The sequence below is a fragment of the Dipodomys spectabilis genome, unplaced genomic scaffold, assembly GCF_019054845.1.
Source record: "Dipodomys spectabilis isolate Male_0828 unplaced genomic scaffold, ASM1905484v1 ptg000030l, whole genome shotgun sequence".
In the NCBI taxonomy this organism is placed as follows: Eukaryota; Metazoa; Chordata; class Mammalia; order Rodentia; family Heteromyidae; genus Dipodomys; species Dipodomys spectabilis.
In genome coordinates this window covers 11,199,703-11,223,614 of record NW_024870707.1, presented here as the reverse complement: position 1 = coordinate 11,223,614, position 23,912 = coordinate 11,199,703, and the positions used below count along the sequence as shown (strand labels likewise).

Below are 23,912 nucleotides of genomic sequence, written 5' to 3'. Positions count from 1 at the left end.
TCTAATTAATGCCAGAAGTGGAAACAAGATCCCTGAAGTGTCCTCTTACATAGATGTCTGTTTTCATAATGTCACCAAAATAAAGATAATAGTGATATGAAAAGAAATCGGCACAAAGAAGTTAAATGAGGGCTAGGCATGGTCGCACAAATCTGTAATCCTAGCTACTTAAGAGGCATATCTTAGAATCATGGTTCAAAGCCAACCCAGGTATAAACATGCACAAGATTCCATACCCACCAATGGATGCAATGGTGTGTCCTGTCATCCCAAGCTATGAGAGAAACACATAAAGCAGATATTGTCTCAAAATCACTAATGTACTAAAGACTGGTAGAGTAGCTTAAGTGATAAGAATACCCGCTTAAAGGACCATGAGTAACACAACACACACACACACACACACACACACACACACTGAAATGTTTTCATCCTGAAACCTTTTGCTCTGTCATTCCTCAAATCTCATCCACAAGCAAATAAATCCTTTAGGAAACTATACCCGGAATCTGACTACTTCTTTATCTTCATGCTACTATCATGGTCCATGTCAATATAGCTCCCACCTAGATCATCATAGCATTCTCCCAACCAGACAATCTGCCCTTTTCCCAATGAATAATCCTTTCCTTTTTCTTCATGGAACAAAAGGTCAATAAAGGAGATTAATGGATAATACTTAACAATGTCACAACTACTCTTTGTTATACATTTTCTTTTAAAGGAAAACTAGAAAGGACTTTACCAGTAATAAAAACAAAATGATTATGATTATCATACACACTTAATGAACAATTTTCTCCATTACAGGCAAGGGCATAAACAAATTTATTGCACATTTTGGTGACAGAGAGGAAATACAATTAAGTCCATTAATAGCCTTAGAGTTTTTATGTTCCCAGAGGACCTTACTTTCTAGAGTTGCTTATTCATCTTCATCCACAGCAAAAGTAGTACATGGCAGAGATGACAAAATGCTATAGACTACTTTCCCCTTATTTTAATTTTCAGATTATATTATTAAACAATAGACTTAAGATATATTTTGCCAGGCTGGGAAGGTGGCTCAGTGGTAGAGCGCTTGCCTTGCATGCATGAGGCCCTGGGTTCGACTCCTCAGCACCACATAAGCAAAAAGAGAAAAGCTGGAAGTGGCACTGTGGCTCAAGTGGTAGAGCGCTAGCCTTGAGCTAAAGAGCTGAGGGACAGCGCCCAGGCCCAGAGTTCAGGCCCCATGACCGGACCCCCCCCCCAAAAAAAAGAGACATATTTTGCCCTACCACATCCCTCTGTCCATGAACTGAAAAGACAAAAAAAGAACTTGTGTTAACAATATAATGACTAATATAAATCAGTTATACTAGAGAATAAGTATTAGCCATCTACCATATTCATAGTTTCACTGACATTCCCAAAGATGTGAACAACTCTTATAGATATGGATGCCCAAATATTTTACCTCATTTTTTTCCTTTTCCCAACAAATCAATAAAATTTCCCTGACCTTAAAGCATCAGAGGAAAAAATAACTTTCCCAAAAGTAATCAAAACCAATTTAGCCAAGCATGTTATAAAGTTTTCTTTCCTAAACTACAGCACTCCAATACAAATGGGAAAGTGACTTGCATGTCTAAGTGTTCTTTTACAGGGTATTGGATTCTTCAAGATTTAAGAGGATTAGATATCTTAGATATCTCCCACAAATTCACAGTATTCTTCTAGTATATGACCTAGACAAAACCAAACAAAACTATTTATTTTCTTTTTCTTTTCTTTTTTTCTTTCTTTCTTTCTTTTTTTTTTTTTGGTGCTGGTCCTGGGACTTGAACTCAGGCCTAGATGCTGTTCCTGAGCTCTTTTACTCAAGGCTAGTGCTCTACACTAGCGCCACAACTCCACTTTTGGCTTTTCTGGTAACTTATTGGAGATAAGAATCTCAAAGATTTTCCCGCCTGAGTTGTCTTTGAATTATGAGTCTTAGACCTCAGCCTCCCGAGTAGCTAGGTTTACAGGAATGAGCCACTGGGTGCCAGTCTCCAAATTAACTTATTTCTGATCTCCAAAACATCTACCTTCAAAACACAAGGTCTGAGGCTACAGTGCCAATTGCTCTTAGCCCTTGTAATCAGAGACCATTCACCTACCCATTTAAAAAAAAAATTTTTTTTCACCAGTGCTGGGGATACAGCCTTGCACATGCTAGACAATGCTATAGCCCTGTACTACATCCTTAACCCTCATTCGTTTATATTTTATTATTAATTATTTTTATGTGTTGGTCCTGGTGCCTGAACTCATGGCCTGGGCACTGTCCCTAAGTTTTGTGCTCAAGGCTAGCACTCTACCACTTGAGCCACAGCTCCGCTTCCAGTTTTCAGTGGCTAATCGGACTTTTATGCCTGAACTGGGTTTGGGCCACAATGCTCAGATCTTGGCCTTCTGAGTAGCTAGGATTACAAGCATGAATCACAGGCACTTATTCTAACACTTATTCTTAACACTTTCAATTATCTCTTTCATCCTATAGTATATTAGAAGCAACAAAGGAGAAAAGAAGGCATATAAATAATAATAAAAACCAAAAATTACACTAAAAGGGCTGGGAATTGTGGCTTAGTGGTAGAGTGCTTGCCTAGCATATAGAAAGCCCTGGGTTCAATTCCTCAGTTCCACATAAACAGAAAAAGCCAGAAGTGGTGCTGTGGCTCAAGTGGTAGAGTGCTAGTCTTGAGCAAAAAAAACTCAGGGACAGTGCCCAGGCCCTGAGTTTCAGCCCTAGGACTGGCAAAAAAAAAAAATTAAAAAAGCAAACACAAAGTTCAACATAGTTATGCTCCATGTGCCAGTCTATGCTCTTCATTTATGCCCATATGTCCACCAAGAAAATTTCATTCATCATGATTATCCAGACTTAAGGAAAGGTCAATCTGTTTTATAATTCTTTTTTTTTTGTCAGTTGTGGGGCTTGAACTTAGGGCCCGGGTGCTCTCCCCGAGCTCTTTTTTGCTCAAGGCTGGAGCTCTACCACTTGAGCCACAGCTCCACTTCCAGTTTTCTGGTGATTAATCAGAGATAAGAGTCTCATGGACTTTCCTGTCCTGGATGGCTTTGAACTGCAATACAATCCTCAAATCTAGCCTCCAAAGAAGTAGCTAGGATTATAAGTGTGAGCCATCAATGTCTGGCTTGTTTTATAATTCTTTTTTTTTTCCAGTCCTAGGGCTGGAACTCAGGGCCAGGGCACTGTGCCTGAGCTTCATTTGCTCAAGGCTAGCACTCTACCACTTGAGCCACAGCGCAACGTCTGGTTTTTTCTGTTTATGTGGTACTGAGGAATCGAACCAGAGCTTCACGCATGCTGAGCAAGCACTCTACTACCAGGCCACATTCCTAACCTGTTTTATTAATTCTTTTTTTTTTTTTTTTTGGAGGGGAGGTGGTTGTAGGGCTTGAACTCTGGGCTTGGGCACTATCCCTCAGCTCTTCAGTTCAAGGCAAGCACTCTACCGCTTGAGTCACAGCATCACTTTGGTTTTCTAGTGGTTTATTTGGAGATAAAAGTCTCACAGAGGGCTGGGAAGGTGGCTCAGTGGTAGAGTGCTTGCCTTGCATGTCTGAGGCCCTGGGTTTGATTCCTCAGCACCACACAAGCAAAAAGAAAAAAGCCGGAAGTGGCGCTGTGGCTCAAGTGGTAGACCGCTAGCCTTGAGCTGAAGAGCTGAGGGACAGCGCCCAGGCCCAGAGTTCAGGCCCCATGACTGGACCCCCCCCCCAAAAAAAACCAAAAAAACAAAAAAAAAAGTCTCACAGAGTTTCCTGCCCAGGCTGGCTTTGAGCCGTGATCCTCAGATCTCTGCCTCCTGAGTAGCTAGGATTTTACAGGTATGAGCCACTGGCGCCCGGCAGTTTTATTCATTCTTAAAGAAGATCCAGCAACAAACAAGTACGTTTGTAGATTTCCAACCAAAATGGAAAAATAAAGTCTTATTTTGCTGCTACTAAAGGAGAAATTGACATACAAATAAAGATTCAAATGTCTCAGGAGAGACTATAAAAGTATTATCAGATTTACTCTGTAAAAGGAGACTATAAGCTTTCTACAGTTTGAAACAAAAAGGAAAACTTAAGAAGACAAAAGTATCAACTCTACTTAATCCTCATTTTCCTAGGAGTTGCTAGGCTTTCACTGACAATAAACTGTGAGCTGAAAACCGGTTTAGTTGCTCTTCTAGCTGCCAAACTAGAACTAAAGAAGTCAGCAGGTAGAATAGGGAAGTTGTCAAGTCAAGCTGGCTCAAAAAGTTGTGGTTTACAGGCGGGGCCTACACCATCTCTTCAGTTCACATAAGTAAGCAGGATATAGAAACAAGATCCCAAACTATCCACTGCTTCAGACCAAAATATTTTGCTTTGATTTTCTAGTTGAATAAGCTTGGGGCCTGGCAGGATCTGTATTTAAGATGAACTGAAGATTTTGTGATGTCCACTGAAGAAATCAGAATCTCACCCTGGTTCTACAGGTTTACTCTGATTTTATTAGGAAGAGGAGCAGAGAGAGAAATTGGACTGGTAAGGACAACAATAGTAGCAACAATAGCTAGTATTTATTGTTATCAAAATGCTATACATGCAATTAACATGTGAAATTTAACATTGACCTCACCTAATTCTTATGCTAGATAACTACAAAGTAGTTATGCCCCCATTTTATAGATGAGAAAACTGAGGCATCAGAATGTGCCCAATGTCACTCAAATAATAAACAAAAGTAATTCAAATTCAGGATTCAAATCCAGGCTGACTCTAGAAGTACATTTACAGCCATTCTGCAATTCCAACTGACAGAGTATAAAGTAGTCAATATTATTTGTCAACTATAAGAACTGGTAAGGGCTGGGAAGGTAGCCCAGTGGTAGAGCGCTTGCCTTGCATGCATGAGGCCCTGGGTTCGATTCCTCAGCACCACATAAGCAGAAAAAATACAAAAAGCTGAAATGGCACTGTGGCTTAAGTGGTAGAGTGCTAGCCTTGAGCTGAAGAGCTGAGGGACAATGCCCAGGCCCAGAGTTCAGGCCCCACGACCGGACCCAAAAAAAAAAAGAACTGGTAAGACTTAGAAACCAAATTTAACCAGAAGAAAGTTCTGATGTCAGACGATCATGAGTCATGAGACAAATACTAGCTCTTCCCATCTAAACTGTCAGACTTAACAAAAATACCTTCCCCTCACTGAGCCTCAATTTCTCCTTCTGAGAAAAGGGTTCTCTGACCATTAGCATAGAAAATGCAGCCAGGTGCCCAGTGACTCACGTCTGTAATCCTACCTACTCAGGAAGCTGAGATTTGAGGATCATTGTTCAAACCAGCCTGGGTAGAAAAGTCCCTATGATACTCTTATTTCCAACTAACTACTCAAAAACTGGAAGTGGAGCTGTGGCTCAAAGTGGTAGAGCTCCAGCCTTGAGCAAAAGAGCCAAGTACAGTGCCCAGGCCTGAGTTCAAGCTCCATGACTAAAAAAAAAAAAAAGAAAGAGCTTATCTTCACTCTAATGAGAGCTCCAATGCACCCTACCCACTCAACACTCCCAATTACCACTCTACTTAACTGTGCCAATACTCTGCCAAACTACTTATTATGGATCTGATTATTTACTACACTTTTCTCTACACTAGAATGTATATATTCTAGCTAAAAGTGTACTTTGTCAACCTGTTTGCTACCATTCCCCCAACATCTAGATCAGTTCTCAGCATACAGACATAGCAAATATGTTGAATAGATGAGTTGTATGTAATAGATAGCCATTCAATAAAGTATTATAAAAGCCAGGTGCCGGTAGATCATGCCTGTAATCCTAGCTACTCAGGAGGCTGAGATCTGAGGATCTTGGTTCAAAGCCATTCTGGGCAGGAAAGTCTGTGAGACTCTTATCTCCAATAAACCACTCGAAAAACCAGAAGTGGCACGGTAGCTCAAGTGGTAGAGCACTATCCTTGAGCTGAAGAGCACAGGGACAGCGCCCAAGCCCAGAGTTCAAGCCCCACAACCAACCAAAAAATAAAAATAAGTATTATAAATAGGCATTGTATGAAGACCAGTGTTATTAACTCAACTAATGTATTTATTGGATATCTACAGAGTAAACAAACGAACAAGACTTTAGATTGACAAGAAGTTTTAAAAAGAAGCTTTATAAACTCCAAAACAGACTGGACAGGCAAGGACAATCTTGCAAGATGGCAGGTCAGCTGAGCCAACCACAGGATGCTCTGGCAAACAAGCACCACAGCTGGAGGGAAGAATAAGTGCAAAACCCCAAAGCATGGGTGACTGTGCTCAGGCCCTGTTGCCCACAGCCATATGAACAAAGGAGAGAATGGCACAGGATGAGATCAGATTCACAGGAAGGGGTAATATCATAAGGTGACTTTAAGCCATTAAAAGGAGTTTCATTCTAAGTATGACTGAATGTTATTAGTGCTTCTCATCTTTGCCCACTAGAATGAATTCAGACTTCATGAGATCAAGGGTTTTGTTTAGTGCATACCAGCTGCTCTGTTAAGCATTTGCTGAATGAGTGAATGGAAGATTATGGAAAAAGGAGTGATATGACCTGATTTTGAATTTTAAAACATTATCCCGAGCATCATCCCTAGCAGACGGGCAAGGGGCGGGAGTGGGAAGAGAGTCAACTCTGAACTGCTACTAGTTAAAATGTCTGTGGCTATCTTCTGTGAGAGAAGGGTGGGGTAGAAAGGGGACAGAATTACAAGCAGTGTTTGTGCCATGTATTTGAGAAGCGCAATGAAAAAGAAATGGGAGGAAAAAGCTGCTCTCTAAACTCTGAGACCATTTGGTGTTTTTAAACAGGAAAAGGTCATTGGGGAAGGATCAAATAAATGACAACTAACGTCCTAAACCTCTCTGTGTGTTCTAAACTGTTAAAGAAAAAACTATTACAAAGAATGAAAGAATGTGTCCCCTATGGAAAGAGGAATAAAAGTAAACTCAAAAGCAGATATGCAGTTTTGAAGAATGACTAAAAGAAAAAACATTAGCTGGGAAGGTGGCTCAGTTTTAGAGCGCTTGCCTAGCATGCATGAAGCCCTGGGTTTGATTCCTCAGTACCACTCAGAAAAAGCCAGAAGTGGCACAGTGGCTCAAGTGGTAGAGTGCTAGCCTTGGGCACAGAGAGGCTCAAGGACAGTGTCCAGGCTCTGAGTTCAAGCTTCTGGACCAGCAGGGGAAAAAAAAAAAAAAAATCAAGAAAAAACATCTTCCACATGAACGATAAAAGAGTAACCTTTCTGGCCTGGCGCTAGTGGCTCATGCCTGTAATTCTAGCTACTCAGGAGGCTGAGTTCTGAGGATACCAGTTCAAAGCCAGCCCAGGCAGAAAAGTCTGTGAGACTCTTATCTCCAATTAAAAAAAAAAACACACCAGAAAACCGGAAGTGGCGCATTGGCTCAAGCAGTAGAGCATTTGCCTTGACCTGAAGAGCACAGGGACAACGTCCAAGCCCAGAGTTCAAGCCCCACGATCGACCAAAAAAAAGAGTAACCTCTCTGTACAACACCTTAATAACTATATTTTTAATTCTTTCTATAATTGTTATAGATAGAATTTGGTCTATAGCTCCTCAAAGACTGTTAATATGCCAATTCCACCTGAGATGTCACAAAGGGAATCCTGCTTCCACTAATGTCCTGAGGGGTGGCTTGTCATGGAGAAAAGCCATTAGTCTATAAGGAGAAGAGCCGTCACACAGAAGGAAACAGTTCTAAATAAATCTGCATCAGGCCACTAAAAACCACAATGAGTAAATTCCCTACAGCGCACTTTCTGAAATGCACATAATAAAAAAAATGTTTTGGCCAAAATAACCTGTGGCTATTTTCTGGTATAGTTCTATGTTTATAGAACTAAATGTACTAAAAGGACAAATGAAAACCAAGTTTACATGCAAGTTGACAAGGATCATTATTGGCAGAAGAAGTATAATATTTAAGGATTCAGAAAAACTGATCTAAAACTAAATTCAAATATTCTAACTTTATAAGCCTTCTAAAAGAATCTGTGCATGCTGGGTACTGGTGGCTCATAAACCCGTAGTCCTAGCTACTCAGGAGGCTGAGATCTGAAGGATCATGATTCAAGGCCAGAAAGTCCTAGAGACTCCATCTCCTAAATAAACAGCAAAAGGAGCCTCGCTGGGGACATATTTCAAGTGATAGAGCAAGAAAACTGAGCAAGCACAAAACCCTGAGTTCAAACCCTAGTTCTGAAAAAAAATCTGCATAAACATTAAATAAATTAATCTGCCATCAACACTAACTTATCACCTATGCCTATATTCCCACCACCAGGAAGAAATGATCTAGAACATTCTACATTTGCTATTATATAAAAAAAAACTATCAATAAAAATAAGCAAGCAGTTCTAGGGCCAAGAAAAGAATATGAATGAATGGGTGAAATATTTAGTTCCCTGTTTCATCATCCATTCAGTGCTCACTCAGTAAGAACTTTCACAGTACGTGTGTGGAAAGGGGGGGTAATTTAAATTCATGATATTCTCTAAAATATAGTTTGGTGGTGCTTAGCATATAGTATTCATACAACTGTTTCGTTTTTGCCAGTATTAGGATTCAAACTCAGCCGAGCTTGCCTGGCTTGCCTGCTTAGCTAGGGCACCACCACTTTGAGTCCATGATCCAGCCATGCTTTTTTGCCAGTTACTGTGGAGACAGAATCTCATAGACTTTTTTGCCTGAGCTATCTTTGCACCATGATCCTCCAGATCTCTGCTTTCTTAGTAACTAGGATTACAGGTATGAGCCACCAGCACCTGGATGATGATAGTTTTTTGTTTGTTTCGTCAGTCCTGGGGCTTGAACTCAGGGCCTGGGTGCTGTCCCTGAGCTGCTTTTGCTCAAGGCTAGCACTCTACCACTTGAGCCACAGCGCCACATCTGGCTTTTGCTGTTTATGTGGTACTGAGGAATCGAACCTAGGGCTTCATATATGCTAGGCAAGCACTCTACCACTATGCCATCTTCCTGGCCTATGATAGGTTTTAAAAAAAAAAGGCCGGACGCTGGTGGCTCACGCCTGTAATCCTAGCTACTCAGGAGGCTGAGATCTGAGGATCGAGGTTCAAAGCCAGCCCGAGCAGGAGAGACCGTGAGACTCCTATCTCCAATAATCCACCAGAAAACCGGAAGTGGCGCTGTAGCCCAAGCAGTAGAGTGCTCGCCTTGAGCTGAAGAACTGAGGGACAGCACCCAGGCCCAGAGTTCAAGCCCCACTGCCGACCAAAAAAAAAAGAAGAAAAAGAAACAAGCAAGCAATACATTTCTTCTGTTTTCTCTTTAATATGTTTACTGTAGAAAAAAAAATTGATACTGTTATTAGAACTTGAAATCTGGGCCTCTCTCATTTGGCTTTTTTGCTGGTTAATTTCAGGTAAGAATCTCTAGGATTAGTCTGCCTGAGCCTGGCTTTGAACCTCAATTCTCAGATCTCAGTCCCCTGAGTAGGTAGGATTATAGGCATAAACAACCAATGTTCAGCTCTTGTAGCAATTTTTTTTTTTTTTGGGGGGGGGGGTCTGGTCACGGGCCCTGAACTCTGGGCCTGGGCGCTGTCCCTCAGCTCTTCAGCTCAAGGCTAGTACTCTACCACTTGAGCCACAGCACCACTTCCAGCTTTTTTTCTTTTTGCTTATGTAGTACTGAGGAATCGAACCCAGGGCCTCAGGCATGCAAGGCAAGCGCTCTACCACTGAGCCACCTTCCCAGCCCAATAAGTACATTTTTTTTAAACAAGCCTTTAAAATTTTTTTCTTTGCAGTGTTGAGGATTGAACCCAGACTGCTTGCATGCCATCCAAGTGCTCTACCACTGCGCCCCACCCTCAGGCATGAGTATATTTCTTTTTTTTGTGTGTGTGGCCCTGGGGCTTGAACTCAGGGCCTGGGCTCTGTTCTTGAGCCTCTTTGTGATCAAGGCTAGCACTCTACCATTTGAGCCACAGCACCACTTCCAGTTTTATCTGTGTATGTGGTACTAAGGAATAGAACCCAGGGCTTCATGCATGCAAGGCAAGCACTCTACCACTAAGCCACACTCGCAGTCCCTTGAGTACATTTCTTTTTGGACAATGTCATTCCTTCCTTCACTCTCTCCCAGATTTTCCCTCCCATCTGTCACTCACAAATTGTATAGTTCATTTTCTTTTACTTTTGTTTTTGTTGTTGTCGGTTGTGGGGCTTGAACTCTGGGCTTGGGCGCTGTCCCTGCACTCTTCAGCTCAAGGAGAGCGTTCTACCGCTTGAGCCACAGCACCACTTCTGGTTTTCTAGTGTTTTGTTTTTTTTTTTAATTGGAGATAAGAGTCTCACGGATGGGGGGGGGGTATGATTGGGTGGGGGGGGGGGGGGGGAGGCTGGGAAGGGAGGTGAAGGGTAAACAAAGGAGGAGGCTGCAATGCTTGGTAAGAAATGTATGCATTATCCTGCCCATGTAATTGTAACCCCTCTGTACAGTATGTTCTCAAATAAAATAAAATAAAATTTAAAAAAAAAAAAAAAGAGTCTCACGGAGTTTCCTGCCCGGGCTGGCTTTGAACTGTGATCCTCAGATCTCAGCCTCCTGAGTAGCTAGGATTACAGGCGTGAGCCACCGACGCCCGGTTCTTTTACTTTTTAATTGTTATTATAAAGGTGATATACTGAGGAGTTTCAGCTACATAACTCAGGTAATGAGTACATTTTGTTTTGGACAATATCACCACTTCCTGTGCTCTCTCCCAGTATTTTCCTCCTCACATACAAATTGTACAGTTCAATTTGTTCACCGTTTGTCCCTCCATTTTGTAGTTTTTAAATCACCAAAAGACAAAAATTAAAATCACACATAATCACCATCTACAAAACTATTTTAACGTCAATATCTCAACAGTTAGCTCTCAACTAATAGTGACTAAAACTCTAAAACACAAACAAGGCATCAAGAATCAAACAAGACAGTGATGAAAACTTTGAGACACAAATGAGGCATCAAGTAACAAGAATAAACAAACACGTCAGTTGCCAGCATCTCACGTCTGTAATCTTGCCACTTAGGAGGCTGAGATCTAAGGATTGTGGTTTGAAGCTAGCCTGAGCAGGAAAGCATGTGATACTCTTTATCTCCAATTAACTACCAAAAAAGCTGGAAGTAGAGCTGTGGCTCAAATGGTAGAGCACTAGGGTTGAGCACAAAAGCTGAGACAGCACCCACACACATACACACAAATAAACAAACAAACAAAAATCAAGCAGGAGCAGAAAGAAATAGAATAGACCAGAAGGTTACAATGCCTCAAGGGAAGAAACTCAACAAAACTTATATACCCTTGAAATAGCAACAAAAGGGAGCGTTTCAAAATAATTTAGAAGAGTAAAAAAAAAATCTTGTTATCTAAATAAGTAAAAACCATACCTATATGTACAAACTGAAAGCAAGCAAAATACACACACATTTTTTTTATTTTTGTCAGTCATGGGGCTTGAACTCTGGGCCCAGGTGCTGTCCCTCAGCTCTTCAGCTCAAGGCAAGTGCTCTACCACTTGAGCCACAGCACCACTCCCAATTTTCTGGCGGTTTATTGGAGATAACAATCTCACAGACTTTCCTACCCAGGCTGGCTTTGAACCATGATCCTCAGATCTCAGCTTCCTAAGTAGCTAGGAATATAGGTGTGAGCCACCAACGCCAGGCTTTCCTTTCTCCTTTTCTGAATTCAGGAATACTTAGGAAGTACAAACAGTTGTGAAATATTTTGAGTTCCGTGAAAAAAATGAATTAAATGTAAAGAATTAAGTGTGAGGACTATCCAGAATACAAAGTATATTAGTAATTTTTTTTTACTTAAAAATTTTAAATTGTAATCCTAGCTACTCAGCCTCCTGAGTAGCTAGGATTATAGGTGTGAGCCACCAGCGCTTGGCTCTACACACATATTTTTTAAAGACAGACATACCCATAGTTAAGGTTACAGCAAAAGAATTCCAACCAAAATCCCTAAAGAGAAGTTGGGCACTTGTGGTTCAGGCCCATAATCCTAGCTACTCAGGAGGCTGAGATCTGAGAATGGAGGTTCAGAGCCAGCCTGGGCAGTCAAATATGAGAGACTCATCTCCAAATAGCCAGCAAAAAAAAAGAAGTAGAGGTCTCAAGTGGTACAGCACCAGCTGTGAGAGGAAATAGTTGAGTGAAAGCACAAGACTCTGTGTTTCAGTACCGAAAACAAAAAGCAAAAGCTTCTAAAGAGAAAAAGATCATGGAGCAAAGCTCAGAGAAGACTAGGTATGAGCTTCCAAGAAGAATCTTTTCCCAGTGGTATAATATTCGACACATTTTTTTGTTTTGGGTCCAGTCGTGGGGCCTGAACTCTGGGCCTGGGCGCTGTCCCTCAGCTCTTCAGCTCAAGCCTAGCACCCTACCACTTGAGCCACAGCATCACTTCTGTTTTTTTTTTTCTTTTTGCTGTGGTGCTGAGGAATCGAACCCAAGGCCTCATGCATGCAAGGCAAGGGCTCTACCACTGAGCCACCTTCCCAGCCCCTCGACACATTTTTTTTTTTTTTTTAACATTACTTTTACAGTACTGAGGAATGAGCTCTGAATCACACCCCCAGTCCTTTTGCTTGCTTTTAGTTTGTTTTGCAGGAGCTAACATTGATTTTCCTCAGATCTCAGCCTACTGAGTAGCTAGGATTAGAGGTATTATCTAGAATTAGAGGCATGAGCCACCTGTGCCAGGCTAGATTTCATTCTTTTAATGGCTGAATACTGTTCTGCTATATCTATCTCTGCCACATTTTATTTATCCATCATCCACTGATGGATATCTAGATTAATTCTATATTTTGGCTATTGTGAGTAGTGTTGCAATAAACTACAAGTACAAACTCTCAGCCATACTGATTTCCTTTCCTTTTTTTTTTTTTTTTTTTTTTTTTGTTGGTCATGGGGCTTGAACTCTGGGCTGGGGCTCTGTCCCTGTGCTCTTTAGCTCAAGGCTAGTGCTCTACCACTTGAGCCATAGGGCCACTTCCGATCTTCTGGTGATTTATTGGAGATTAGAGTCTCCTGTGCTTTCCTGCCAAGGCTGGCTTTGAACCATGACCCTCAGATCTCAGCCTCCTGAATAGCTAGGATTATAGGAAGCACCCAGCTTCCTTTTCTATTGGTAGTTTTATTTATTTATTTGCTTACCTGTATGCTAGTTTTATTTCTAGTTTTTTTGAGAAACTTTTCATGGCTATATTAATCTGTACACTTCCAATTTAAATGAGAGCTGCCCTTTTTCTACATCCTCAACAGCATTTGTTTTTCTTCTCTTTCCTTTTTTTTTTTTTTCTTGGTAGTCCTAAGATTTGAACTCAGAGCCTCACACTTACTAGGCTGAGCTCTACCACTTAAGTCACACCTTTGGCCCAACTTTACATAGGTTATTTTTGAGAAAGAGTCTAGTTTCCACCTGGGAATGTGCCTGAGCCTTGATCCTCATCCTTTAGGCTTCCTTTCCTTGCTTGGACCACACGCTGTGTCACCATGTCCAGCTTCCCTCCATGGAGATAGACTCTCTTGGACTGGGCTGACCCTGAACTTGGCTTCACAAACTGCTAGGATAACAAGTGTGAGCCACCAGCACCCAGTTTGATTTTTGTTTTTGTTTTTGGTCGGTTATGGGTCTTGAATTCTGGGCCTGGATGCTGTTCCTTGGCTCTTCAGCTCAAGGCTAGTGTTCTACTACTTTAGCCACAGAGCCACTTCAGGTTTTCTGGTAGTTTACTGGAGATAAGAGTCTCATGGACTTTCCTTCCCGGGCTGGCTTTGAACCATGATCCTTAGATCTTAGCCTCTTGAGTATCTAGGATTACAGGCGTGAGCCACTCATTGGGGTTTTGATATGCATTTCCCGAATGATTAGTGATATTGAGCATTTTTAAAAATTTTACTTTATTGTAAAGGTGGTGTACAGTTACATAAGTAAGGCAATGAGTACATTTCTAGTTGAATAGTTACCCCTCTCTGAGCATTTTTTCTTATATTTGTTGGTAATTTATATGGCCCATTCTTCAACCAGATTAATTTTTCAAATTTTTTCAATTTTTAAAATATTTATATTGTAAATATACTATACAGAGGGGTTACAGTTACACGAGTAAGGTAATGCTCCTATTGAGCATTGTTATTTAAGTTTTTTATGTTGAGGTTTTTTTTTTTTGTCCGTTGTGAGGGCTTAACTCTGGGCCTGGGCACTGTCCCTCACCTCTTCAGCTCAAGTCTAGCACTCTACCACTTGAGCCACAGTGCCACTTCCAGCTTTTCTGCTTATGTGGTGCTGAGGAATGGTATCCACGGCCTCATGCATGCAAGGCAAGTGCTCTACCACTGACCCACCTTCCCAACCCCATAGTTGTTTGCATTCTTTATGTATTCTGGATACTCATTCCTTATAGGATGAATAGCCTGAAAATAGTTGCACAAAGAGCCATAAATATTAATAATGGATACTTAGGCATTTTTTTTCTTTAAGACAGTGTTATCTAGAAGCACTTTGTGTGGTGCAGAAATGTTCTGTCCTGTTCATTATGTGACAAAGTGACATGAAATGGAGCTAGTACAATACTGAGGGTGTTGGTACATACCTACAATATCAGCACTCAAGATCACGAGTTTGAGGTATTGCTACACTAACTACATAGCAAGACCTTGTCTCAAGGAAAAAAGAGAGAAAAGAAAGAAAAAAAGAAAGAAAGAGAGAGAGAGAGAGAGAAGAAGGGAGGGAGAGGGAGTGGGAGAGGGAGAGGGAGAGAGGGAGGGCTGGGAAGGTGGCTCAGTGGTAGAGTGCTTGCCTTGCATGCCTGAGGCCCTGGGTTCGATTCCTCAACACCACATAAGCAAAAAGAAAAAAGCCGAAAGTGGCACTGTGGCTCAAGTGGTAGAGTGCTAGGTTTGAGCTGAAGAGCTGAGGGACAGCGCCCAGGCCCAGAGTTCAGGCCCCACGACCCGACCCCCCCTCCAAGGGAAGAAAGAAAGAAAGAAAGAAAGAAAGAAAGAAAGAAAGAAAGAAAGAAAGAAAGAAAGAAAGAAAGAAAGAAAGAAAGAAAGAAAGAAAGAAAGAAAGAAAGAAAGAAAGAAAGAAAGAAAGAAAGAAAGAGGGGGCTGGTACAACTTAAGGAGTGTATTCAATGTAGCAGCTTTAAAAGATAAAGCACTTTGCTATTTAAAGACATAATTCACATAATAATGGATGGTTTTAAGAAACTATTTTCTAGAAACAGACAGAGAGAGAGGGAGGGAAAGAGAGGAAGGGAGAAAGGGAGAAAGGGAGAGAGGGAGAGAGGGAGACAGAGGGAGAGGGAGAGAGTGTACTAGGGCCTGATGCTCTCCCTTTGGCTTTTTTCCTTAAGGCTGGCGCTCTACCACTTGAGCCATAGCTCTACTTCTGGTGTCTTGCTGGTAACTGGAGATAAGAACTGTATAGATTTTTCTACCCAGGATAGCTCTGAATCTCTATCCTCAGATCCCAGCCTCCAGAGTAGCTAAAATTACAGGTGTGAGCCACCAGTGCTAAGCTAAGCAACACATATTATCATTTATTTGGCTTTTCTATTATGCTTCCCATAGATAAAGGTAAAGAGGCCAGATACAGATCTGTCCCTAATAGTATAAAGCCATTCTCTGGGTTTCTAATCAGCTTTCTAACCAGATAAGCATATTGTAAAATGTCTAAAAAAAAGAAATCCTCTATGGTAGATGCTAACATACACATCTGGGCTATTCAAATGCTCTTCACATTTTGCTGGTTACTCTTGGGGCCAGACCTTGACAAAGGAGGATACTGTCAGAGCTTGCTAACCCAACCACTTCACTTAAGGCCCTCTGAAAGAAGTTCTAAGGCCAACTTCAATGCTGTCTCTTTTCAAGAGCCAACACCATCCCTAAGGTGATGGAGTGACTAGGAAAGACTGACACTTTCTAATCATTCCTACAGCCACCATTAGATTCCCAAAGAAGGAACTTCTAAAATGCGGCAATGCAGACAACAACTCACTGGAGCTTCTTGAATCAACATCAACAATCAAGCCAAAGCCAAAGCAGAACCAGTCTCCTGAGCTGAGGGAGTGAAAAGGCAAAGCCCAAGCATTTTCTGACTCGTACCTCCCTCCTGCATGTATGGACAACAGGGGCAACTCACTAGCTTGGTTAAGAAACTGGAAAAACAATTTAAAAAGAAATCACACAACCACTAGTGTATCTCAAAGATTTGTAAATCAATACATGTAAAACGGACTCTGGTGAGGAATCTGAGCTTTCACAGGGACCATGGATAATATTACTCTGATAGGGAAGACATTCTATTACAACACTCACATCACGAAATTCAAATCTCCTAGGGCAGAAACATGTTTTTAAGATATTTATTTATTTATTTATTTTTAGGTCCAGTCGTGGTATCTGAACTCTGGGCCTGGGTGCTGTCCCTCAGCTCTTCAGCTCAAGGCTAGCGCTCTACCACTTGAGCCACAGCACCACTTCCGGCTTTTTTCGTTTTGCATATGTAGTACTGAGGAATCAAACACAGGGCCTTGAGCATGCAAGGCAAGTGCTCTACCACTGAGCCACCTTCCCAGCCCCCAAGATGAAGTTTCTTTCTTTTTTTTTTTTTGGGGGGGTCCGGTCGTGAGGCCTGAACTCTGGGCCTGGGCACTGTCCCTCAGCCCTTCAGCTCAAGGCTAGCGCTCTACCTCTTGAGCCACAGCGCCACTTCCGGCTTTTTTCGTTTTGCATATGTAGTACTGAGGAATCAAACACAGGGCCTCATGCATGCAAGGCAAGCGCTCTACCACTGAGCCACCTTCCCAGCCCCTTTTTAAGACTTTTAATGGTAGGAGGACAATAGACATTTCACCAGTTCTTCATATTTGATCAATTCAATTTATTTTATAGCTATAATTTAGGAAGTACTTGCTTCTATAGCTCTTTCTTTTTTTTGTCAGTCTTGGGGCTTGAACTATGGACCTAGGTGTTGTCCCTGAGCCCTTTTTGCTCAAGGCTAAACGCTCTACCACTTTGAGCCACAGTACCACTTCCAGTTTTCTGTTAATTGGGAGACAAGAGTCTCACAGATTTTCCTGCCCAGGCTGGCTTTGAACCGTGACCCTCAGATCTCAGCTTCTTGAGTAACTAGGATTACAGGCGTGAGCCACCAGTGCCTAGTTACAGGTCTTATGATATTTAATCACATCTCTTAGAATAGATGGTCAAAAAATTCTCAACTATGGTTCAAAAGACTAAGTAAGGTAGGAGGTTTCCTAGTATACGGTAAAAAGAGTGAGCGGTCCTGGCTTGCCTAGTGTTTCTGTGCACTACACTACTCCCAAGTGTTTTCATACAAGTAACAAATCTGCTGCAGGCCAATCATGTCAACTCACCTGTAGTCACCTGCTTTAGCTCTAACACTTCCAATAAGAATTAATGTTTGTGTGGGGCACCAACGACTCATACCTATAATTCTACTCAGAAAACTGAGATCTAGAGGATCTCAGTTTGAAGTCAGCCCAGGAAGAAAAATCCATGAGACTCCATCTCTTTAAAAAAATAAAAAAGTACATACACAGAGGAAAAAAACATGAAGGGGACATGGCTCAAGTAGTAGAGTACCACTAAGCAAGCAAGCCAAGCATGCTTCAAGGCCTTGAGTTCAAACCCAGCTCAGAACCCATTTTTTTTAATATGTGGTCCAGGGAGAAATGTACCTGGTAACTGTGGAACTCCTTCTTTAAGTACACATGCAGGTAAGGACATGCAAAGGTGCTTTGGACTGAAGAACAAATGTAATGTGGTTTGTGAGTGACACAACAGAGCACATGTCATCCAATAACCATTTTTATGCCACAGAGGAATTTTTTTTTTTTTGGCGGGGGTCAGCTGTGGGGCCTGGGGTCCCTTAGCTCTTCAGCTCAAGGCTAGTACTCTACCACTTGAGCCACAGCACCACTTCCAGCTTTTTCTGCTTATGCGGTGCTGAGGAATGGAGCCCAGGGCCTCATGCATGCAAGGCAAGCACTCTACCACTAAGCCATCTTCCCAGCCCCGGAAATTTTATACACCATAAAATTTACTTGTTTTTATGTCCCCTCCTACCTACAGCAACTCAAAGAAAGAACAAAAGGAAAAAAGTCTCAATGTATCAAAGACTAAAGAGATTGATAGTGACTCTAAAACCTTTCCTTTAATATTAAACAACATGTCACACATTTTCCACAATACTACAACATATCCATGACATACCGGGCCACAGTAAGGGAAGATGCCTGAGTAAGAACAGAAGGAGGGAATACAATGCCAAGTGCTAGAGCAGAGCTGTCTTACAATAATTTCCTAAAAGCACCTATATAACTGTGATTGCATCACAAGTAAGAACAGGTTGAGACTAGGGTCTTTTCCTTTACATATTCATTCCATTTCTTTTGTTTTGTTGTTTTGTTTTAATGCCGGTAATGGGGTTTGAAAAGTCCTAGCACTCTCACTTGACCTTTTCACTCAAAGTTGGCACTCTACCATGTGAGCCATAGCTCTAATTCTGACTTTTGTTCGTTAACTGGGGATAAGAATCTCACAAGCTGGGTGCCGGTGGCTCACGCCTGTAATCCTAGCTACTCAGGAGGCTGAGATCTGAGCATCAAGGTTCAAAGCCAGCCCGGGGAAGGAAACTCCGTGAAACTCTGATCTCCAATAAACCACCAGAAAACTGGAAGTGGTACTGTAGCTCAAGTGGTAGAGCGCTAGCCTTGAGCTGAAGAGCTGAGGGACAGAGCTCAGGCCCAGAGTTCAAGCCCCATGACCAACTAAATAAATAAATAAGCAAGCAAGCAAGCAAGCTGGGCACTGGTGGCTTATGCCTGTAAACCAAGCTATTTGGGTGACTAAGATCTGAGAATCACAGTTCAAAGCCAGCCCAGGCATGATAGTCTGTGAGATTCTTATCTCCAATTAACCACCAGAAAAGCAGAAATGGTGCTATAGCTCTAACTGGTAGAGTGTTGGCCTGGGGCAAACACTTGAGCTCAAGGATAGCGCCCAGGCTCTGAGTTCAAGTCCCATGACCCCCTCCAAAAAAAAAAACACCTAGAGTCTAAGAAAATTTAGATGTTAGAGTAGAAAAATAGCTGAGAAATATCCACAACATTCGGTATTTTTTTTTCTAAAACAATCTACGTTTCTACAGGCATTAAGAAAGGAAGTATGACCTTAATAACACTTGACTGTTTAAATCCTTGCTCTCTGCACTAGATAGACACAAACACACAGTCTTCTGCCCACCTAACTCTAGATCTAGATCTACCATTAAGTGTGCGTTTAAATGCCTACTGGTTTATACAAGTGCCATTGATTTATACAGGACAAGTTAGTCCTAGGCTCTACACAGTGTTGCACATTGTAATATATTCTAAACAACATGAACAAGTATACCCAGGAGACCTCAAATTTACTGGATGACTCAATACTTGGAGAGGCCAATAGCAGGCCATATTCTCCCCACAGGGTGTTGTTTTCCATTTTGAAACGACAGTAGCATGCTTCAAGGAACACAAGTGTTTCACAAGGAACTGGGAGACACAAAGGAGTTGGCTGGAAAACAAAGTCAGAGCAGGACAGTAGACAAGTTCAAGGACTCAGTAAACATGATACAACTACATGCACTCTACAAGGTAAACAATCAGCTTTTAACTCCTACCAAGTTAGAAGAATAATTACCCATTCCAACCGGATGCTTGTCCATTTCTTGGGCTATTAATTTATTGCATGGACTTTTTGGTGCCCAAAGAAATCTAGGATCAGACTAAAACAGAACTGCAATCAATGATTTTATTTGCCCCCTTTCCCCCCACCCCCACTCCCGCCCCCACAGCTTTCATGCCCTTTCAATCTAACAAGCTAGAGAAAGCAACTGTCCAAATGGCACCAGTCAAACATAGTGACAGATGCAAAAGGAGAATGGACAGGCTTGTTTTACTAACAGTGGACCCATGCAGGAAACAGGCACAAGCTTTTATGCCTAGAAGAGCTGGATTAGCATGCTTTAATACACAAGCCTACATAGAAAGAGAGAAGCCTGCTCAGGACCAAGAGACACACCCATCACACAGGAGGCTCTCACTTGAATTTGATGTTGTCCTGGGGTTCTGGCCAAAGCAAACTAAACTACTGTGGCTCCGCATTTCCCCAAAGGAAGGGCAGAGAAAAAAGTGTAAATCAGTTTAGTAAGTGCTGAAAACAAAGGGAAGAGGGAACAAGTGGAAAACAATCTAATTCTCTAGTGAAGTTCTTAATCACTACCTTTGGAGCAACAAGCCCACTCTACATATAAATACATCCTGGTGATACTTTTGCACAAGAGCACAAATCCTGAAAACACACATACATATAATTATATAATAGTAATATTTATAGTTTTATATATATACATATATACATATAGTACTACTCATACTAACAAAAAGGAAATAACAAATGTTCATCCAGAGGGGAATTATATCCACTAAAAAGTACTTAAAACTGGTGGAGTGCCAAGGGCTCATGCTTATAATCCCAGATACTCAGGAGGCTGAGTTCTGAGGCTCACAGTTCAAAGCCAACCTGGGGAGGGAAAGAGGACTATAATACTCTTATCTACAATTAACTACCCCAAAGCCAGAAGTGGAACTGTGGTTCAAGTGGTAGAATGCTGACTAGAACAAAAAAAAAAAGCTCAGGGTAGGCACCAGTGGCTCACACCTGTCATCCTTGCTGAGGAGGCTGAGATCTGAGGATCACAGTTCAAAACCAACTGGGGCAGGGAAGTCCATGACACTCTTATCTCCAATAAACCACCAGAAAACCAGAAGTGGCGCTGTGGCTCAAGTGGTAGAGCACTTACCTTGAGCTGCCCAGGCCCAGAGTTCAAGCCCATGACCAGCAAAAAAAAAAAAAAAAAAAGCTCAGGGACAGGACCCAGGCCTGAGTTCAAGCCCCAGGACTCACACACACACACAAAGTATTTAACGTGGAGCTACTATACAATATTGATAATTCTTATAAGCCTGAGTTTAAAACAAAAAAAAAAACAAATCACAGAATGCAGTATTTTGTATTTCTCCAAACTTCAAAATCTCCAAAACTTTTAAATATATTGCTTAAAGATGAATGTATGAAATAAAACTATAGCCAAAAAGAAAACAAGGGAAACGATAAACAATTCAGAAGAGTATTTACTTCTGCAGGGGATGTAGTTCAGGAAGGAGCACCCTGATGGCTTCCACAAGAGAAATAATACTCTATTTCTAGGCTAAGTGACATACAAATATTGACTAGTCATTTTGCATATCTTATATTTGAGAGTGTGCTAACAATACTCAACATAAAGAGAGCCTCTGAGCCCGGCGCCGGTGACTCTCACCTGTAATCCTAACTACTCAGGAGGCTGAGATTTGAGGATCGTGGTTCAGAGCCAGCCGGGGCAGGAAAGTCCGTGAGAATCTTATCCCCAGTAAACCACTCGAAAACCGGAAGTGGCGCTGTGGCTCAAGTAGTGGAGCGCTCGCCTTGAGCTGAAGAGCTGAGGGACAGCGCCCAAGCCCAGAGTTCAAGCCCCACGACCAGAAAAGAGAGAGGAGAGAGAGAGAGAGAGAGAGAGAGAGAGAGAGAACCTCACAATGCTCCCTAATAGAGCCTAAGACTTCAAGGTAACAGAATCAACTTGGTTTAGAGGTGACAAAAAGAACAGCTCCAGGCACTTCTCTGGGTTTATTGAGTAAAACCAGCTTTGCAGGTTATCTAAAACACCACTGTCCCCACAGAGTTGAAAACTGTCTTGGCAATTGATAAGATCCCCAAACCCAGAAAAAATTTATCCATGGAAGGAAAGGCCCTAGATTCCAACAGACAGAAGAATGGACTGAATTTAGGAACACGGCAGTTCTTCGATGGAGCCCTTTGAGAGGCTGGGAGGCTGTGCTCCGTTTCTAGAAGGGAGGAGGGGATGAAAAAATACACTTGAGGACACACAGCAATAGAACCCCAAAACTGAGAGCACAGAGTCCCAGGAGAATGTGATGTAAAGCACAGATGAATGTGTATACCGAAGCCTCAAGGGTTAGTGTACTGGGATTTACCTGCAAGAGGTGACAATCGAGTTTGGCACATGCTGAGTATGTTGGGAAATAATAATATCAAAAGCTATCTGAACCACATCTGTTTAACATATGTACAGCCAACGGGCAGCAAGGCAGGAAAAAGTGTGACTTGCTGGGGGAAACTGACCGTCTGGAAGGCCCGCCAGGGAAGGCCCTGGGCCGAATCCAGAAGGCCCGGCTTGCTCGGGGAGGGGAAAAGGGTGGTCCCGGCCCAGCCAGAAGGTGGGGCCGCCGGGAGAGGGTGGGTCCCCGCAGTGACTGTCCTCGGAGGCCAGGCTGGAGCCCAGCCCAGCTCGAGGATAGCGGGGTGGAGGGACCTGGGGTGGGGACGGACCCCCACTTACGCGAGGGGACCGGGATTGGTGGGGAGGCAGGGGCCTATGGCGGGCTCAGCCAGCCCCGCGGGCGCGTCGTCCCTCCCCCCCCCCCCCGCCCCCGGCCGCCCGCGGCTCACCTGGGCACGCAACTGGACGAGCTCCGGTCCACCTCCCAGGTGGCATACAGATTCATCTGCACCGGGGCGGGGGTGCGGCCTGGCCCCGGGCCGCTGGGAGCCGCGGAGCCCGAGGCCACCGCGACGGCCATGGAAGTGGAGGTGGACGAGGACGACGAGGAGGCAGCCGCCGCCGAGGTGGACGAGGACGACGAGGTGGCCTGGGCCAGCTTGGGGGGCGTCGGCTGCTGAGGCGGCTGCTGCGGCGGCGGCGGCTGCTGCTGAGGGGACTGGGAGACCCCCGAGCCCCGCTGGCCGCTGCCGCCCCCGGAGCCTCCGGGACCACCGCCCGTCCCTCCGCGTTCCGCCATGGTCCTGCAAGGGGTCAGGAAGCGCGGGGCTTACGCACACGGAGGGCCGCCGAGCGGTTCCAGGCGTCCCCCGCGGCGGCGGCGGCGGCTCGGCGTCTCCTCAGCCCGCCCGGCGGAGCGCGAGCCGCCAGCGAGTCTGCACGCACGCGCGGGGCCTCGCGGCGCGCGGCCCTCGCGCTCGCCCGCCGCTGCCTGTTGCGGCCCGCGCGGCCCAGACACTGGGTGGGCGTGTCCGGGGAGCCCGGGCCCGCGGCCCCACCCAGCCCGGGCGCCGAGGGGCGGGGCCTGCGCCCGACCTGCTGTGGGCACGCTTCCCCGCGGTCCGGGAGGGGGCTGCTGCCGAGCCGACCCCCCCCCGATGCCGGGCTTAGGGCGCCGCCCGCTGCCCCCCCCCTTCCTGCCCTCCCCCTGCTCCCCGCCAGGCAGCCGCAGCCCCGCCGGCGGAAACCCCGCTTTTCCGGGGCGCGGCCCCGGCCGGGAAGGGACGGTCGCGGGAGCGCGCTTGGCCCCGGGGAGCCGCCGAGCACCGAGCGCTAGGAGGCGGCTCACCCACCACCCATCTCCGCCCTGCCACTCAGCCTTTTCACCCAGTCGGGGAAGCAGTCCACGCACTGCAAGTTCCCTTCCGAGGGTGGGCCCGGTGAATCCTCATGCTAAGCTCCCTGGTGTCCACAGCCAACCTTTTTCCTCTTCTATGCAACTCCCCTTCCGCGCCTCCCCCACCCCCCCAAAAAAACCTTTCATTGCCAAGTCCCAGAGTGCCTTAGTGTTTTCCCCATTTCTTAAGTCCATTCTCGAGGTAGCCAACTTGAAGTCCTACAACACCCTAAACCCACACTGACTTGTTCCCCAAATGCTCAGCAGATGCTGTG

At 43.9% G+C, this 23,912-nt stretch overlaps 1 protein-coding gene across 2 annotated transcripts in view; it reads right to left on the bottom strand.

Moving 5' to 3' along the window:
• The window catches only part of Pacs1 (phosphofurin acidic cluster sorting protein 1), a 114,019-nt gene extending 90,750 nt beyond the window's left edge, over window positions 1-23,269 (bottom strand). The window contains exon 1 of one of the 2 annotated variants that reach the window (XM_042676619.1): window positions 22,691-23,269. In XM_042676619.1, the coding sequence (XP_042532553.1) occupies window positions 22,691-23,040 (350 nt within the window). In that variant the 5' untranslated portion in view covers window positions 23,041-23,269. The remainder of the gene's footprint in view (window positions 1-22,690) is intronic. The other variant, XM_042676618.1, reaches the window with a different exon arrangement.
• Between the last annotated feature and the right edge of the window lie 643 nt (window positions 23,270-23,912).